The sequence below is a fragment of the Oryza sativa genome, chromosome 5, assembly GCF_034140825.1.
Source record: "Oryza sativa Japonica Group chromosome 5, ASM3414082v1".
NCBI classification, from domain to species: Eukaryota; Viridiplantae; Streptophyta; class Magnoliopsida; order Poales; family Poaceae; genus Oryza; species Oryza sativa.
The window spans coordinates 20567501-20587268 of NC_089039.1; the positions used below are offsets into that span (position 1 = coordinate 20567501).

General features: G+C 42.0%; 1 protein-coding gene across 1 annotated transcript; it reads left to right on the plus strand.

The window, feature by feature from the left end:
• Positions 1-13329: 13329 nt before the first annotated feature.
• Positions 13330-19573, plus strand: LOC4338812 (guanosine nucleotide diphosphate dissociation inhibitor 2). Its single transcript, XM_015784279.2, has 13 exons — positions 13330-13533; positions 15252-15314; positions 15480-15563; positions 15924-16031; positions 16173-16345; positions 17339-17450; positions 17672-17752; positions 17839-17901; positions 17983-18084; positions 18274-18398; positions 18521-18731; positions 18829-18903; positions 19194-19573. Exons 1-13 carry the CDS (start codon positions 13447-13449, stop codon positions 19245-19247), a joined length of 1338 nt encoding a protein of 445 aa, XP_015639765.1. The 5' UTR covers positions 13330-13446; the 3' UTR covers positions 19248-19573.
• The last annotated feature ends 195 nt before the right edge of the window (positions 19574-19768 follow it).

The window sequence follows — 19768 nt, forward strand, 5'->3', positions numbered from 1 at the left end:
TGATCAAAATTCCCACACAACCTCAGGTAGATACAATGGGTCCTACATTACAAGGAAATCTCTATGAAAAGTATTATGCATGTTTCTCTGTGTCTCTTAACAACGTAGTCTAGTTCGGACCCTCCTTATATACATATCGTTTCTAGTAACCAATCAACACTTTCAGCAGGTCTCGAGGTGTCCTTCAAGTTCGAGGCACACCATTTTCTGTATTTTTATTGAAAAATATTATTGTCAAAATATAAAGTAATATGTAATGAATATTGATTAAAATACGTATGCCATCCATCCCACCTACGTCGTGCATGGCATTCATTTTATTTTGATGGTGTGATTCACGTTGCTTTCTATTCCATTCGTTCTTTCCTTTCTATATTAGACATATTCGCATACCGTTCTCTTTCCCTTTGCCGTTTATGCTCATTAGGATTATGATTTGAGTGTATTGGAGGAATCGCTCCCACCTATTTGATAGGTTAGCAGAGTACATGCTTTTAGATTGATAAAGATATATAATGTAATACCATGAATTCTACCGTTTAATTATCAATTGCCGCAAAAAAAACATCGTTAAAGCATAGTACCCGTTGATATATCAGTCCTGTTTAGGCATGATTAGGGACACTCAACCAATTCTAATATTGGTGGTTGAGTCAGCATTCAAAACTAACTGAACTTTCTTAACTCCTACCTGATTGGATTAGTTTAATATACTATTTTAGTAGGCATCATTGTCATCATGCCTATATCAACTCAAGTCAGAAACTACTAAGAGCAAGTTTAATAGTATAGCTGGCTACAGGTTTCAAAAGTTCCATGTCAACAAAAAAAATAATGGAAAGAGATTAGCTTGTAAAACAAGTAGCTACATTAGCACATTCCTCTAAAAGATTATTTTATAATTTTCTAATCTGATCAGCTCTTGCGATTGGTAGGGCAGCCATGCATGCATGGAACGATGTGCTGGAGCTAGCGACTAATTAAGCGCCAGCGTTTCTCTCTCCTTCCGTTCTCTCTGCTCCATCTCAGCCAAAAACTAAATTGTTTATTCCTATCGCCGGCTGACATAAGCCTATTGAACCTGCTCTAAATAGGATTACGTTCGAGTTTCAGGAAGCTACATATATACGTTTCTAGTTTCAGTCAGGTGAAGGATGTATTGTATTTTTCTTCAACCATAATAACAAACCATCGGAGAAGATAACTACAGAAAATTATGTAGAATTGCCTCCGTTGGGAAGGGCGGACGAAATACGGGGACGCGCGGGACCTGGGGGGGTTCGGGTGGACGCGCAGACGAAAAACTGGGGACGCGCGGGGCCGCGGGGGCAGGCGGACGCGCCGCATGCATTACCTTTCGTATTTTTTAGTAGTAGAGACTGGCTCCATGTGTTTGACAGCAGATTTTGTTTTCAGATTTTCATTCCTATAGTTAATGAGGGTCACTGGTCCTTGGTGGTTGTTACCATTAAACCAGAACATGTATATATTCTTGATTCCGAACCTTTGAGACATCAATCGGAGGCAGCTGCTGTGATAGATAGACTGACGGAACATTTGAGCAGTAAGCACGTCATTGATATCTTTGGGTATCCTAAAGATACGCCAAATGTTAAGCCTCAAGATAACAAGTAAGTGGATGACACTTCTGTTGTCTGTGTTTAAAATAAACTGAAAACTGGTAGATGCTCACCTTTTTTATGTGGTTTTCATGTTGCAGCTGGGCCTGTGGTTTTCATGTTCTATTATATATCAAAGGGTTCGAGAATAGGGACATATTTGACATCAACGAGGTAAACATTCAAGTTTTGTTCTATTCCAAATCTAGAACAAATGATTTATTATGCCTAGGGTTTGACACGGTTCTTAACTGAAACGTGTTTCAGTTGGTTTCAGTCAAATGCTTAGGTTAACTGAATTGAGGCACATTTAGGCCATTCAAATTTGATTAACTTGAATTCAAATAAGCAATACAGTTAACCTAAGCTCTAGTACACATAATCAAGTTTAGAAATGCAACCAAGTTATAAACTTTTTATTTTGTAAATCTCATTTTAAAATTGCTCAAAGTTAGTGTTTCAGTGCTGTCCAAAGAACTTAACTGAAACTGGATTTCAGTTAAGGGCAGATTTTATTAGGGTAAATTTAGGGTATTTAAACTTGTTCAATTTGATTTCAAAACACCAATTTACTTGATCCTATATCCAAGTTTTGAAATGCATCTACTTTGGAAAACTTTTGTTTTGAAAAACTCACTTTGAAATGCATCTATTTTGGACAAATGCATGCAGGAAGCAGTGTTTAAGTTCCGAATGAAGCTTTCTGTGGAACTACGCCACCATAAGATGAACCGAGCACGAGCAGTTGGCCCAATCCATATTCGCCCTAAGGAAGGAAAAGGCGCAAGCCGTGATGCATACATCTACATGGAAGAAAGCATTGCAGCAAGCGCAGAGGACAACCAGGAAGAGGCAGAGGTGAAGGGGAAAGATGCATCAGGCAATGATAAGAAGAGTGCTGGCAGTAACCAGGAAGAGGAAGATGCATCAGGCAATGATGAGAAGAGTGCTGGCAGTAACCAGGAAGAGGAAGATGCAGAGGTGAAGGGCAAAGACGCATCAGGCAAGCCAGCTGGTGAGGACGATGATAATGCACTCATTTCACCACAAGATAAGCGAACGCGCAGGAAGACTACTCCTAGTAGTAGTTTCCATGAACCCCCGAAATTTGAAGTAGCTACACAACTGACTGCTACTAAGACAGCTGAGGTCTACGATTATGTCAAAAAAATTGGTAAGTTTATGGATGATTATAGTTTTGTTGAGAGTTCTTTTTTATTGAGTAACTGACTGATATTCATATCGTGTTTTTAATTGGCAAAGCAATGATTCTGTGCTGTTCAAGTTGGGCGACATTACCATGACGGGGGGTCAGCTGATAAAGTGCTTAGAGGCAGACGACAGTACCAAGACCATTATGAATGCATTTGTTCAATGCCTCGAGTATGATGATGTTGAAAAAAAACGCTCTGCACACAGAAAAATCATTTTTCCACCACAAAACCTAGCAAGTTTTCTGAAACAAACATATTTTTGGCATTGTAGCAACGGGATGTCATAAGGGGAACATTTTATGAGTAGAAACACGATATGAATATTTTGTTGTGCAGACTGGCGATGGAATGCAAGGGATTGGAACTGAGATTGCTTCTTGGTTGATGGGTGGAAAAAAAGACGTTGCTTCAGGAAAAAAACTGAGAAATATAAGACAGAGATTTGTAAGTGCTGCAGTATTATGATAAATGTTAATTTCTTACATTCAGTCATTACTTAGGTGCTGCAGTATTCTTAAGTTAATACACTCAACATTCTTATAAATGATAGTTTTTGCAGGTAATTGTTCCCATCTTTCAACATGAAGAATGGACTGTGTTTTTTGTTGATACTTGCTCAAGTAACCAAGTCTCTGTCTTGATTTCCACAACAACAAAATTAGGAGCCAGTGAGATTGAAAAGTCTGCTAGAACATTCGCGGAGCAGGCACATGATGGCTTCATGCATGGTGGCTACGCCTCACCATTTCCCGTCCTGGACCAGATAAGAGCGGCAACTGTTTTTATCAAATCCCGTCCCTGTACTTTAGCAACTATGGTCTACCTTGAAAGATACAATGGCTATGAAGCGTCCTTGCCACCTGCTAGTGTATTCCCTCTTAACACAACATTCATGTTTCCAACTTCACACTGCAAATAAAATAAAATAAAATAAAATACTGTGCATAAACTCCTTTCTATTTCAATTTGCAGTTCACTGTGGAGGAACACGTGCAACCAAAACTGGTCTACTTTCTTCTCCACAAGAAAAATGAAGTGCAGCTGCCTCCAGAGATCACTAGCATATTGAAAAAAGATGAAAAGAAGAAGAAGAAAAAATGATACAATGTCCTGTACAATGCATAAACTCCTTTCAATTTCAATTTGCAGTTCGTTGTGGAGGAACACCAGCCGGAATGATTATCAGAGACTTGAAGGCTTTTGCCGACCTGAATTTTATTATATGTATATATATTTATGTATATATGTATATGTATAGACACACACATATGTGTGTGTGTATGTACACACACACACACACACACACACACACACACACACACACACACACACACACACACACACACACACACACACACACACACACACACACACACAAAAATATATATATATATATATATATATATATATATGATGCACATGAGCTAACCAAGTAAGATTGGATAGCATTTACACAAAGTTTATGTGGCTGAATGAGCATAAGATGGATGTTTTAACCCCACATATTGGCGCTCGATACATATATGTTATCCCATTAAGATTTGGGTGGCCGATAGATTGTGCATGGGAAATATTGATTTTCATATCCCATGTAGAGGTCCTTTATGCTTTTGCTATCCAATTAAGATGCAGGTTAGAAAGGATATATCAACCCAACATGTAGACATAAGTACGAGATTGCTTTAACCCTATCCCCTCTTATTTCTTTACCTATAAACTTTCATAATTCAAGAAAATTGATTTCTTTTTCTTCAATGATAATCTATTAGAAACCTCCTTCGAGGTATCATTCCTAATCAAAGGCCTTGAGCCAAAAAGATTTTGCGCCGACCTCCTTTGAGAAGGCATCACTTTTCTTTAAATACAATCATGAACAATGAAATTTGATAAGCCCCGAAGTCATCATCGTCCTACAACCAGTATCGGCTTCAGAGTCTTGGAATCGGCCGATGGGAATTATCAAGTCGCCAATAGTCATATTCCTACTATATTCGGTTAATGAAATTAATCAATTAAAGGAATTTTATCCAGAAGAGACCGAGTTCAAGGAGGATGCAGCATGACAGTTTATCTATTAATTAGGAAGAGTTTGTTAGTTTCCTTATATCTCTAGGAAAGTATGTTTAGTGTTCGATGAGGACTTTATGTTTTCCTTTTATCTTTAGGAAAGTTTCGTTCTTGTCCAACGAGGATTAGTATCTACCAATGGGTATAAATATGTACACCTGGTTATTGTAAACTATCTCTCGATCAATACAACTTCGGCGCATCGCCACCTTTTACCTTTCTGCTTTTTCGACGAGTTCTTGCTTTGAGTTAGGGCATCGACTTCGATCTTATGACAAAAGGTATGACTTGTCTCAGCGGTTTGCGTTGGCAGATTAGGGAGTTGCTTTAGATGTTCTAATCTATCTTCTACAACCGTTGGTTATCATATATCTTAGTTAATCTAGCTTAGCATCTTAATTTGATCATATCGGCTAAGATTCATTTTAAGGTTTATGCTGGTATCGACTAAATTATCTTACTAGATTATATTAACTAAGGTATCCACCACATTGAAAATCAGTCAAAGACTTGATTGTCTAGATATTATGTTACTTTTCATAATTTACGCTACATTAGTCCTAGCCGTGTTTAGAACCATAATCTCCAAGCTGCTTTTTGATTGCCAATAAGGGATTCATCAGTATTTCAGCCGATGAGTTATATGGACGTTGCATCGGCTCACAAAGGTTGCATACAAGTTGGTTTTAGCCGATCGCATCAAAGGTTTCACTCTTTAATGACATCGGACCTCCAGCCGATGTATGTTTTAACATTCGAATCAATGCTTATTCTATTATATTATTGTTAGCCGATTGGTTTCTACTGTATTATATTATTATCAGCCGATTGTCTTTATATCACTATCTACATTGGACATATAGCCGATTGCTTAAAACCGTATTGACATCGGCTAGTATCGGCATCGGTTGGATTCGCTCCATCGGCTTATCAGCCGATCAGCTCTCTGGTGATCAACATATTTTTCTATCTTGTTAGTTGCAAGATCAAACTGACTGGCACGCCCGCATCTCATCAAGTTTTGGACCTACACTGAAGCTAAACAGACCTCCCAGGCCATTGTGTTCGTCGACTTAATTCGCGCCAACATAGATCCGGCACCATCGGCCGAGCACAGATTTTTCGTCTACAGCTCTAACATGGAAAATAGTGAGACTTTTCACATATTTTGGTTTGTTACACTTTTCTAATCTAAACATGAAATAAACTTAGAATTCATAAATATTTACAAAGTTAAATGCATACATATAACCATATTTAATATGGTAAAATTGTATATTGTATATGTGTGATTAGGTTTCTTGTGGTGGAACCAACCATCAAGTTTTAGAGTTGATATGGTACATGGATGCTCATACTTACTGCTAATTTATCTTTCAATGGCAGGGCACGTACCCATCAACACAAGACGTCTATAGTGATTTTGTCAATCTTAAAACATGTCGTGTTTGAATAAAAAAAATCCCGACACAATCTATTAGAGGTGCTCATTCGGTAGGGTGTGTGTATTGCTGACTTCACTTCGTTAATCTAAAGATACGTTGACCGAGTCTCTTGAAGATACTCATAGGATAAAGTGCGCATGTGTATGATGATCGACTTCGTTAATCTCATCTATATCAGCTTCCGCGATTGTAATGTGTTTTGAAAACTTTTTTTTCACATTGCATAATATACTTAGGTGACTTGGAAAATTACAATTTTAAGCTTAGCAATTGTAATTTTATTAGGTGATTGAAAAGTATTTTTTTTCAGTGTTTAATCAATCTAGCAAATAGAAAAAGGATAATTCGTTATGGTTTGTGTTTTTCGATTTCGTTTCACCAAGGCCTACAACGATTAACGAGGGGATTTGACCGCGAGCTGACGAGGCCATGTGACATGCTTATTAATGCCGCTCTAAATACAGTTCCGGCCATATCGCGTTCACCGTTAAATAGCTACATACGGATCCTTAATTACAGGCTTAATTACAACTCGATTGATCACCTCACCTCTAAGTTCTCACAAGGTTAAAACCGACACTATACATCCATACTGTAGTATGATTGATCAAGTCACAACGCTATCATCCTTGTCAAATTAAAAAAGTAAAAGTATAAAAAATAAAAGAGAAAAAAAGTCGCAAAGCTAGCTAGCTACCGAATCAGCGAAGAAAGAGCAAGAGCTCTCTCTCTCTCTCTCTCCCGCGCTGCTTCACACGCACGACGAGGCGATGCTGCTCCGGCGGCCGTCGGCCGGCAAGAACGCCAGCGCGAGGAGCACGGCCATGAGCCCCACGGGGACCAGCAGCAGCAGCGACGGCGGCGGCGGGAGCGGCGGCAGCACCAGCGGCAGGAACACCAGCAGCGCCGCCAGGCAGGCGAACAGCGCGGTCAGCCCCGCCGTGAAGTACGCCGCCGACGCCTCCGGCTCCCTCCGCCTCCGCGCCGCCGCCACCTCCCCCTCCTCGCCGCCGTCCGCCGACGGAGAGCCGCTCCTCGTCGTCTCCCTCGACTCCGTCATATCTCTACTGATCAACGAGACTGCAAACTCTGCAGTACATATATAGCTAGAAAGCTAGAGGAGCGAGCTTGTGGCTCTTCTCTGAATCTTCTGGAGTATTTCAGCCAAGATCTTTGATGCTCTTCTTGAATGGTACAATGGCCAAGGGAAGATATCGATGTCTCTCTCTCTCCGTCTGTGCATGGACCAGCCTAGCTAGGTAGTGCCCAATTGGCCAGGTTGAGTTAAATGGCAGCGAGCCGTCAAGATTTTGGAGGGCTTTTGGGTGCAATGTATGTAGCCTCAGCTAATCTTCAGTGTCACAACAGTATCAGCTAGGAGTAGGACTGTACCTTTGTGTCCCTCCCTCCCTTGGGGGGGTGGTGTATCTGGGAAATTGTATACAGGACTACGCACACAAACACTGGTGGGTGGTGCGCTTAACTGCTTTGCTTGTACCTTGTGTGCGGTTGATTCATTGCATCGGTTGCTGGTTAGCTTTCTCATATAAGTCGCTCATCTTTTTTTTAATGGGATTTTTTTTAATCCGACATCTATATCCACAAAAATATGTACAGCTAAAACATACATGAGTTCTTAGACTTCGAAGCAGCTCACATGGAGGAATACACAAAAACACATAAAAGAAAAAAAAAGAAGACTTAACTTCAACCTTCATTGACGACTTATATTTTTCTGTCGCAGCGCGAGAGGGCGGAAGGGGGAGAATCAAACTAGTATGTGCTACCCGTCACCACGCCATCCCCACCTCCACCATCTGCTGCCAACTGTTGTGTGTGCTATCTGCCATCGCCTTCCAAATCCCTTGGTGTGCCACGAAGCCACTCTACTGCGCCACCACCGTCTTCCGCATACCGTCGAACTCCCTGTCACTCCTAGAGCGTTGTGGAGCCATACAACACGACATGTACCTGCCTTTACTACGAAGAGCTCACCAGAGATGCTCCACCGTCATTCACAACGTAACTATCCGCAGTCAGACCTTGGCGTACGTTTATGCTCACTTGGCAGCTACCGCCGCTGAGAGCTAGGTGAGCTAGGTGAACCAATGATCATCGGACCATCAGCCAATCCCGTCACCAACGACCACCGTCCAGTCATTCTCACATGGCCGTGGTTAGATCCGGGGGCGCCAGAGCTCGCCTAGCCATTGCCGCCCCTAGGACACTACCACAAGAGCCTCTACTGCTGTCGTCTTCATCTGTCATGGCCAAACCGACCATCCACCGTCGTCGCCATGCAGATCAACCAACCCACCACCGCAGGGGAAGGGCGACCCTACTGTTGTACGTCACAGCTAACCCTCGCAGCCAGTGAGAAAGGAAGGGACGGAGGACCAACCCCCGTCTCCGCCCACCACCGACGCTGTTCGTTGCCACCACCAAGTCCGGTGACGCCTCCGGTCCTTTATGCCACAACATCCAAAACTGGACATCACCGGAGTGCCAGGCGGTTGCTAGTCGGCATGGCACATCACCAGTGCCATCACCACCATCGTGCCACGCCTCCCCTGAACATCACTCGGAAATCGGGCTAGCCGCCAGGTAGGGTGCCTTGCCGGATTTGAGTGTCGTCGTTGCCTTCCACGCACAACGACCAAGACCTCGTCAGATCCGAGCCACCACCTCCCGTACGCCTCTCTCGAACACCGCGTAGAAAACTAGGCATGCCACTAAGGGTGCCTCGTTAGCTCCTAGCGTCATCATCACCTTCCGTGCACCTCTCTCGAACGCCGCGTTGAAAACCAGGCATCCCACTAAGGGTGCCTCGTTTGCTCCCAGCATCGTCATCACCTTCCATGCGCGACGACTAGGACATCGTTGGATCCAGCCGCCGCCGCCTCCGTCTCGCCTTGATCCATGCTGCTTTGATCGTTGTTGTCAGCTGTCGCTCACTGCCCCTCAACTCCGTGTTGGATAGCCGAAAAAGCGAAGAAGACATCATTGCCGCTATCCTAGCGGATGCACGCACTGGTGGCTTGCTCAGGTGACGGCTAGACGATGGGAGGGAAGTGGTGGTGGCAGGCTAGGGTTTACTGGGAAGGGGCATGCCAATTGAAATAGGTACCGTATGTCAGATTTAGCCTACAAATAGGCATAGGACCTATTTAGAAGATCTTAAAATTCTGAGAAATAGTTAATTGGTGGCTAACTTCCTAAAAATCTTTAAAAAAAAACTGATTCCGTTCATTTTCTAAATTCTATAACTACAGCTTCTCAAAATCTAAATGAAACATTGGATTATTTAAGATAGCTTCTAATTCTAGGAGACCCTGCAACTATAAAAAACTCCCAAACAGGCCTACAGTCGCTCATCTAGCTAGTCATCTGGGTGTAGTATTGTTTTCATATGTTGTACTCCACTGACCACTGTACATGAGCAGTCAATAGTACATGGATGATGATATACATTACGTGGAAAACAAATCAAATGGGGGGGATGTTGCTTCCGAGAATGATTTTGTACCAAGAATTAGTAATAGGCTGTGTTTAGATCCAAAGTTTGGATCCAAACTTTAGTCCTTTTCGATCACATCAACATGTCATACACACATAACTTTTCAGTCACATCATCTCCAATTTTAATCAAAATTCAAACTTTGCGCTTAACTAAACACAGCCTAACACAGCCATAGATAAATTGCTCTGCTCTGAATCTTGTGATAAGTGATGGTACCACTAACTGATCATGCAATATCCGAATATATAAGCAAGAACGCCGTACGTGTGTGTGTGTTCGTTCGCATGAATGCATGAACCGAATATTTCTGTGTGACGAGATCAGGGATCGTGGACAGGCAGACAGAGCGGGGCTGGAGGGGTGCTGTCTGTCTGCATGATCGTTAACCAAACCAACCCATGGCCATGATCGACGAACCGACGGGTCGCGATAATTGAAAGCCTCGTGGATTGCTCATATTACAATAAACTAAGAGCAGATACAATAGCAGACTATAAACTAACTATGAACATATTTTAAAGAGATAAATAAAAATAAGAAGAGCAGCTAGCTACATATCTGTAGCCAGCTGCAGTACGGACTCCAAGACATAATGTGTGTATGAAGGTGATACCAGGTATTAATAGTATAGTAAGCAACTATTGTATGAATTAGCTATTATATTGGCTATAGATGATTTGGAGCTAGTGGTGGGCTATACTATTAAACTTGCTCTAAAACAACTTATTGAAAAATATAAATTAATTTATAGATAAAACTTTTACGTATTTGTTCGTAGCGGTTTAAAAGCCGACATGGAACAGAAATTACGGTGAAAAATATCTTAAAAACCAATTTTAAAAATTAAATTCGAAATTTAAATTTTAACTTTTATTTTGGTTTATTGGGAATTTGGGAGAACCGATGGAGCTCCTATTCCGCGATAGCGAGCGGCGCGAGTTGGGGCGGTTGGATTTGGACCGGGACGAGGTAGGTGCATGCACGGAGCATGGGCGCGCGTTCGATCGTTTCGTTTCCTCTTCTTCCTCGGTCGGTCGGCGCGCGTCGTGTCGTGGGTTGGCGAGACGCCACTGCACCGCACTGGGCCACAAGGGCAAGAATAAAGTCGCTATCCTTTCCTTCGTCGCGTACGACGTGGTCGCGCGAGGTAGGTAAGGCGTCCTGGCTTAAACCTACTGGGGATCTTCTAGATGCTTCTATGTAATCAGTGGCAGATCCGAAAGTGGGGGAGCTAGATTTGGGAGTAATTATATTTATGGCGCCATATTTTTCACTAAAAAATAGTCGATATGTATTTACATTGTAAGTCCTTAAATTACATATGTAGTTTTAGTGTATTTACAATGTAAATCTCATAATTACATATGTAAGTTCTAAAATTATATACTAATTACATATGTAAGTGGTGTGTAAGTGTAGTGTAACTAATGTATAAATTTATATAAGAAAAGGTAACAGTGCAATATTAAACGCTAATTAGCAAAGAAGATTGGGGCTAGCTTGCCGCAACGCGTGAAAAAAAATCCAACAATTGAAAGATTCACAGCCGAATACTTGCGGAGAAATCGTACGGCCAGCGACGCCGACTGAAAATCAGTCAAAAAAAAAAAAACTATCGACATATTTTTAGCAATTCCGCTAGATTTTTATGAAGGCTAGACTAGGGTAAAATCATGTACTACTCCTACTAAATTTTACTGAGTTCTGTCAACCGAAGACACAAGAATTAATTCTAGTAGTAAAAGGATAGTTCAATATGTATGTAGGACATGTTTGGTTATTTACCCTACCAATTCATTGGTAGTGCCAAAGGCTAGGCAAACTTTGGCACTACTAAAATATTGGTAGGGTAAAATTATTTAGCAATCATTTGGATTGTTACCAATATAAAGCCAAATTCTCATTGTATAAGGAAGAAACTTCTATAATATGACCAAATAGGATAGGGCACTATCAAATATTTGGCTCAATCCAAACTAACACACATACTATTCAATTTGCCTATAAATTGGTAGGGCATATTTTTGGTATCAAACCAAAACGGCCCGTAAATCTCCGATAGTTGAAAAGCAAAACGATATTATTATAAGACTAGATGATTCGCATGCCTGTTGCTTACTCCCTATGTCCCATAATATAGCAATCTAGTACCGGATGGGATATCTCATAGTACAATGAATCTGGACAGGAGGGTTGTCTAGATTCATTATACTATGAGATGTCCCATCCGGTACAGGTTGCTATATTATGGGACGGAGGGAGTAATCGATCACATCATCATCCATTGAAGTTCGCAACTGGCATACCAACTCGATCGATTTCTTTCAAAATAAACTAACCTAAGATGAAAAACGACACATCCTGCTACTATATAAATTCAAATTATAACGTATTTAATCTCATATTAGATTTGTTTATTTTGAAACATAGGAGTAATTGCATTCTACAAGGCTAGCTACTCGTACCAAACTGTCTATAGGAAGTTAGTAGATTTTAATGAGAACAACTAAGTTGACCTCCAAGGGTCTCGCACATGAAACCTGGGATATCTCAGCTATCAACGGGCCGGGTACGTATATCATCTACCACTAAAACTCACCCTCTACAAAAGTACACACGCATGATATATCTTGAGATTAACGAAGTCACAGCAGACGTTTCGCTGTTGACGGTACACCGCCTACTACTAAGTCCTTGTTTAGTTCCCAAATTTTTTTTCTCAAAAACGTCACATCGAATATTCGAATCTTTGGACACATGCATGGAGCATTAAATATAGATAAAATAAAAAACTAATTACACAGTTTGCATGGAAATCACGAGACGAATCTTTTGAGCATAATTAGTCTATGATTAGCCATAAGTGCTACAGTAACCCACATGTGTTAATGACGGATTAATTAGGCTTAATAAATTCGTCTCGCGGTTTCCAGGCGAGTTATGAAACTAGTTTTTTTCATTCGTGTCCAAAAAAACCCCTTCCGACATCCGATCAAACGTCCGATATAACACTCAAAAATTTTCTTTTCGCGAACAAAACGAGGCCTAAAAGAATGATTGTAACCATAAATATGAGTAACCGTATCAAATCTACAAGTTAAATCTCACCACAAGAAATCTAATTAAATTACGGGGTTGAGCTAACTAGTTGCACATGACTGCTCATGCGGTCATGCCCTTCAACGGCCGAACCAAGATGTGCCCTGGCTAAATACCACTAGCAGGCCTTTTGCCCTTTTGCTACAAAACTAGCCCAGCAGCCCAGCTCCAATCATGGCCGCCGTGGCACTACTCCGGCCGGCGTGCCCTAAAGCGGAAATCTATCCGTAAATAGCGGATATCTGCAGGGGCCTGCGCGCAAAACCGCCCGTGCCGTGCCGTGCTCCGGAAGATCGGAATCGCCCTCCTCCCCCGATCGATCGTGTCCCCCCAATTATAGCCACCCCCCCTCCCCCCCCTCCGCCGCCTCTCGCCCGCGTCAACTCCATTTCCTCCTCCGCCGCCGCCTCCTCCTCCCTGCTTGTCCTCGCCTTGCTGCCGCCCCCCGCCGCGGCGACCGAGCACGCGCACGAGCAGGAGCCATGGATGAGGAGTACGACGTGATCGTGCTCGGGACGGGCCTCAAGGAGTGCATCCTCAGCGGCCTCCTCTCCGTCGACGGCCTCAAGGTACGTGGCTAGGGCTCTCGTCTCTCTCTCTCTCTCTCTCTCTCTCTCTCTCACCCGCTCGCCGCCGGCTACTAGCTTCCGCAGATGCTCGCCGTCGCCGCCCCCCCGCCGATCCGCCCGCTCCCGTGCTCGGATTCCGCGTCGCTCGACACGGGATCGGGTGTCTCTAGGTGTATCTCCCGTCGATCGGCGTGGGCTGGGATCGCGTAGATCGGGGCTCCGCCGCCCTCGTTTTGGTCTTGGACTCGCAGCGCCGCGCTTTAGATGGGGTTGTAGCTCGCCCATTTGGTCGCTCGTTTAGTGAGCTCTGTAAGCGTAGCGAGATGGTAATTCGTGTAGAGATCGTGGCTGGGGTACCCCGCTTGGATGGGTATAGGTTGCGCGCGATGGTTGTGGTGGTTGCTTGCGTTAGGGGAGGAATCGTGAGTTTTTTTTGGGGGGCCTCGGCTAGTGATATCTAGTTTGCTTTGCGTGCTTGAGTAGCCTGGTTCTCTATGCTGGCTTCAGCAAATGATTTTCAATGACATAGCGGGACAGTGATATCGGGAAATTCACAACAAGATCTAAGGGCATGTACAACCCGTCTCCTCGCCCCGTCTGTGTGTTGATGATTTTGCAAAAAAAACCCGTGCACGCGCAGAGACGGGCAGCCCGGCGCCTCCCGACGCGACGAGTTCATCCCGTTCTCCCAGGTGGAGTCGACGCGAGCCCACGCGCTGTAGAGCGCCGTCGTCCCCAGGCGACGGGCGAACGGATCCCGCGTGCGGCCGCGCTCGCCCACAAATTTCCCAGGCAACCACGTGCGCTGTTCTCCCGCGCTCTGCTCGCGACTTGCCCCAAATTTCTTCGCCCGCCCATCTGCGCGGCCGCCATCTGCTCGCCCCCCATCTGGTATTCTCGCCGGAGTTGGTGCGGCGGGATGTCCACGCCCGGCGCAGCTTGGAGTAGGAATGGATCGAGGACATTGGATGCGGCGGCGACGGCCCCAGGCCGAACCCTAGGTGTCGGGGCGGCGGCGGCTCCCTCATTCGTTGAGGCAAGAAGGGGTGAGGAAAGATGTCGAGTGTGCATTTGGTGTTCTGCAATCACGCTTTGATATTGTTCGTCGACCAGCACGGTTATGGAAGCAAGGAGACGTTATCAACATTATGCAAGCTTGTGTTATCCTTCACAATATGATAGTTGAAGATGAGAAGGACTCAATTAGGGATGTCTTGGATTTGAATGAAAATCCAAGTGCGACGATAGTGATCCCACCAGAAGTGTGTACAAATGATGACCCTAATCCAAGCTTTGCAGAGGCACTTCGTAGAAATTCGGCTATCAAAGCTCGACCAACACATAGGCAACTTAAGAAGGATCTAATCGAGCACATATGGCAACGCTACGGAAACAAAGAAAATTAGACAAAAAGCGTTGTAACTATATATAATATAATTATTATATATATGGTTTCTAAAAATTATTGTAATCGCGTTTCTATTATTTAATCTTCATATTTATTCTATCAATTAGCCACACAATGGTACATACAAATACATTTATAGTTGATCTAAGCTACATGCAAAGCATTAAACAGCTTACAGATGGCCCCTCTGTTTGTGGGTTGTATGAGCTGTCTTTATATCTATCTGTATGAGAATTTTAAGGTTCTGCAGACGACCCACCGTCTGTGGGTTGTACATGCCCTAACAGACGTGCTTGTGATGGTTTTTCAGGTGTTGCACATGGATAGAAATGACTACTATGGAGGGGATTCCACCTCGCTCAACCTTAACCAGGTAAGCAACTCCAATGAACTAAATTTGAATAGTAGAGGTTTCATATTCGCGTGCTTATTTCTTGCGAAGGGATGCTTATGTTATTACGGAGTACATTATATCCTTTGATTAATTCTATCTTTGTTTGTTTACTGACATTGGTTTTGAATTCGCTTTTGGATTAAGCTGTGGAAGAGGTTTAGAGGGGAAGACAAACCCCCAGCTCATCTGGGTGCAAGCAGAGATTACAATGTAGATATGGTCCCAAAGGTGCGATAGTAACTTCCCGCCTAAAATTATCTTTGTTCTACTTTTAGTAGCAGATAACGTATGTGGCAATGAGGTATCGTATTGTGGTGGTGTCATGACATCATAAACAGAACCCTATTATGGCGCATAGGTTTATCTTGAAACCTTTAGATCTTTTTGTATTATATAGATGTATTGGTTCGCTGATTTGGAAACTATGTAAATCTCATTTATAGATACTCAGATGGAAAATATCGTCTATGACTTTTGTTGATTGTCATGGGTGGATGGTTTATTACAAGTGGATACTACTATGACTCCATGAATAACATACTGATGTTGCTTGTTGCTTGATTATCTAAAGTTCTTTTGTTTGGGCAGTTTATGATGGCAAATGGCACATTGGTAAGGACCCTGATTCACACTGATGTGACAAAGTATTTGTCATTCAAAGCTGTTGATGGGAGCTACGTCTTCAGCAAAGGGAAGGTAACATCTTCAGCTTATGTTAGTCTTTTAATAGCATCATATTTCCGATAGTGTTTTCTCTAAGTGGTTGTTAGATCTATATTCTGGTGATCTGTTCTTATTCCTATTAACATACCCTTTTCTATTTTCATTGTCAATCAGATTCACAAGGTACCTGCTACCGATATGGAGGCTCTGAAGTCCCCTTTGATGGGCCTTTTTGAGAAACGCAGAGCAAGAAACTTCTTCATTTACGTCCAAGATTATGATGAAGCTGATCCAAAAACACATCAAGGGTTGGATCTTACTACAATGACAACTAGAGAACTGATAGCGTGAGTACATCAGTGCTTGCTTCTCATTAGTGCACACCTTCTGTTTCTAAAGGAAACAACAAATTTGGAACATGCCCATTATCTTTATATGGGAGGTATTGTTGTAATATTGTAGACTTATACATGAACTAACGCGTACATGAAATGTCAAACATCATGTGGGCATCAATCCATACGTGAAACCAAGTTCATTTGAAGGAAAAAAAATGCACTCTTGAATATATCAGATGTCTGGCTAATAGTCAATAGCAAAGAGAACATCCATAGCTCCATCTGTCCATTGAGTAGAACTGTAGAAGGGTCTGATAGATGGAATTTTGCATGGAATACAAACGTGGCATGTGGCAGTCTTCATGTACAAAGCAAGAGCCCAAAACTTAGTTGCCACTAATGTATTGCTAAATTTAAAATAACTGTTGATACGGCTGAAAGATTTCTTTGGATGAAACTACCTTGGTAATAAAAACCAAAGTAGTTACATTGTTGAACCATGCAACAGATTTGTGTTTATCTGCTGTGTGCTGTGGTACTGCATTACAAGCCTCCTTGGTGCTGCTTATGCAATGTAGAAACCTGAATATCTCTTTCAGGGAAAGTGAAAAATGAAAGCATAGGTGTTGGGGTGGGTTGGAGGTATCTAGGTTATGGCACCAATATAGTTATTACTGGAAAACTTCAATTTGCCGTATTTTTAGTTTGTTCCATATTTGCGTCTTGCCTAATGCAGGCCCACCTAAATATAGATTACCTTCTTTTGTATCTTTTGTAACTTATAAGAAGATTACTTCCTGATGGATATTCTTGTTGTCTTCTAGTGATTGTGTTCCAATAAAAAGGCATTATTTTATGAAAATAGCAGATAAATTTTCTTCCTCACAATATATAATTGATTTGCCTTCAACCTTAGACATGTTGCAAAAGGTTATACCTGTGCTTATTGTTACATTTTATTTGAACATAAGTGACTCTGTTTCCATGTGTCTTCTTTTCCAGAAAATATGGTTTAAGTGACGATACTGTGGATTTCATCGGCCATGCACTTGCTCTTCATAGAGATGATCGTTACCTAAATGAACCAGCAATTGATACTGTAAAAAGGATGAAAGTAAGTCTTGTTTGTAGTTTGCTGTTATCAGTATCCTCTGCTCATATCCTACCATTCCATTTTCATCTCTTAAACACCTTCAGGCTGCATTAGTTAGCCATAATTCATTTCCCGGTTACTACTTACTAGTGTTCCTCTTTTAGCTGTGTCACTGCTGTTTTGTGAATATTCTTTCTTTATGGAGTTCAGTTACATTTATTGGTTATCTTCTGTTCTTGTAGTTATATGCAGAGTCCCTTGCACGCTTTCAAGGAGGTTCACCTTATATTTATCCACTGTACGGTCTGGGTGAGCTGCCACAGGTTAGTCAATTTGTGTTAATTTAAATACATGTCATGTTGCATGCGCATGTGTTTTAAGATGGTCATCTGTAATGCTTATTCCACAGGGTTTTGCTCGCCTAAGTGCTGTTTATGGTGGCACTTATATGTTAAATAAGCCAGACTGCAAGGTGCGATTATCATCAACCCAATCATGACTTGCATCATCTGGGTGACAACCAAATAAAATTTCTTTTGGCATGTCTTTTTAGGTTGAATTTGATATGGAAGGGAAAGTCTGCGGCGTTACATCAGAAGGAGAAACTGCAAAATGCAAGAAAGTTGTTTGTGACCCTTCCTACTTACCCAACAAGGTTAATTTTCTTTCCTGTATTCAGCACAGGATTGTTCTTTTAATATGTTCTTCTGGGATATTTAAATGTCATATTCCATCTCAAGATATTCACAATTGAACTTACTGTGTTTTTCTTCTGCCCTTCCATTTGTTGATAAGTTTTATTAACTGCAACCTCATTTGATGTTCTGCTTACGTTTATTAACAGGTTAGGAAGATAGGAAAAGTTGCACGCGCTATTGCTATTATGAGCCACCCGATTGCAAACACAAATGACTCGCACTCAGTCCAGATTATTTTGCCACAGAAACAACTTGGACGCAAGTCAGACATGTGAGGCCTTTCGCAATCTCAATCACTTCTCATCAGATGAATTACTAGATTTGCTTGCCCATTGCTTTTAATAAGTTATTCTATCCCCATTTACGGAATTTCTATTGGTATTCTCCTGTTAGGTATGTCTTCGGTTGCTCATACACACACAATGTTGCTCCAAAAGGGAAGTTCATTGCATTTGTGTCTACAGAAGCAGAGACTGACCATCCAGAGTCTGAGCTAAAGCCTGGGATTGATCTACTTGGTCAAGTAGATGAGCTATTCTTTGATATCTATGATAGATATGAACCCGTGAATGAGCCATCTCTTGATAACTGTTTTGTCTCAACTGTAAGTTCTACGGTGTATGATTTTGCACTTGAACATTAAGTTTGGTTGTGTTGGAGTATAATAGTATAAACATCTCTGGTTGTTATTCTCTCTGCAGAGCTATGATGCCACCACACATTTTGAGACAACGGTGACAGACGTTCTTAATATGTATACACTGATCACTGGAAAGGTAAGACACGCTTCTTTTCTCCATTTACTTTAATAAATGTAATGCTTCTGTCTAGCAGTTCAAGCTAATAACCACTGATAATACTTTATATATTTTGTTATAAACACCTTTTCTGGAGAGTATGGAAAACTAATATCTGTAGGCTATAGAGATTAGATTACCACATTTTCTAAAATAGATCGACCTTTATGTTATCTTCTTAATTACTAAATACATATCCATTCGATTGGCTATTCTGTTGCACAATTATGTATTTTGTCCTTTCTTTCCTAATTCTTCTCTGCTTGCAGACTGTTGATCTCAGTGTCGATTTGAGTGCTGCCAGTGCTGCTGAAGAATATTAGAGTTCACAATCAAAATCCAATCATTCACAAAGATATAATGCTATTCCTTGGCGAACACCACAGGTCAGACCATAATGAATGACTGGGATGGTTATTCGAGCTCCAGATTGTGTATTCAGTGTTCTGGCCAATGGTCTGTAGCATGCTTGTTGTTATCAGTAATATGCTGAACTGTTGCTTCAGATGACTGAATGATGGTGGTTTTTATTTGCTACTTTCAGTAATGGTTGAATGATGTAAACAGTGTACACAGTGGAGCGCTTTGCGACTGATGTATCATATACTGCTCGGTAATTTTACATGTCTGTGCAATGGCTGTGTTCTTACATGCCTTCTAGTTTCGCCAAAACTCACGCGGTCTTGTGCTCTTCTGGTGTCAGCCGGTAACATGTGTTCTACTCGGCTCGTACTACAAGCTGTGAGGTTGGAAGTACTCAACTTGTGAAGAGTAACTTGCAGTTCCTTGACTCTCCTTGTGAGTCGATTCTAGATTTCAAGCGTAGGGTGAATCAGGTTCCCAA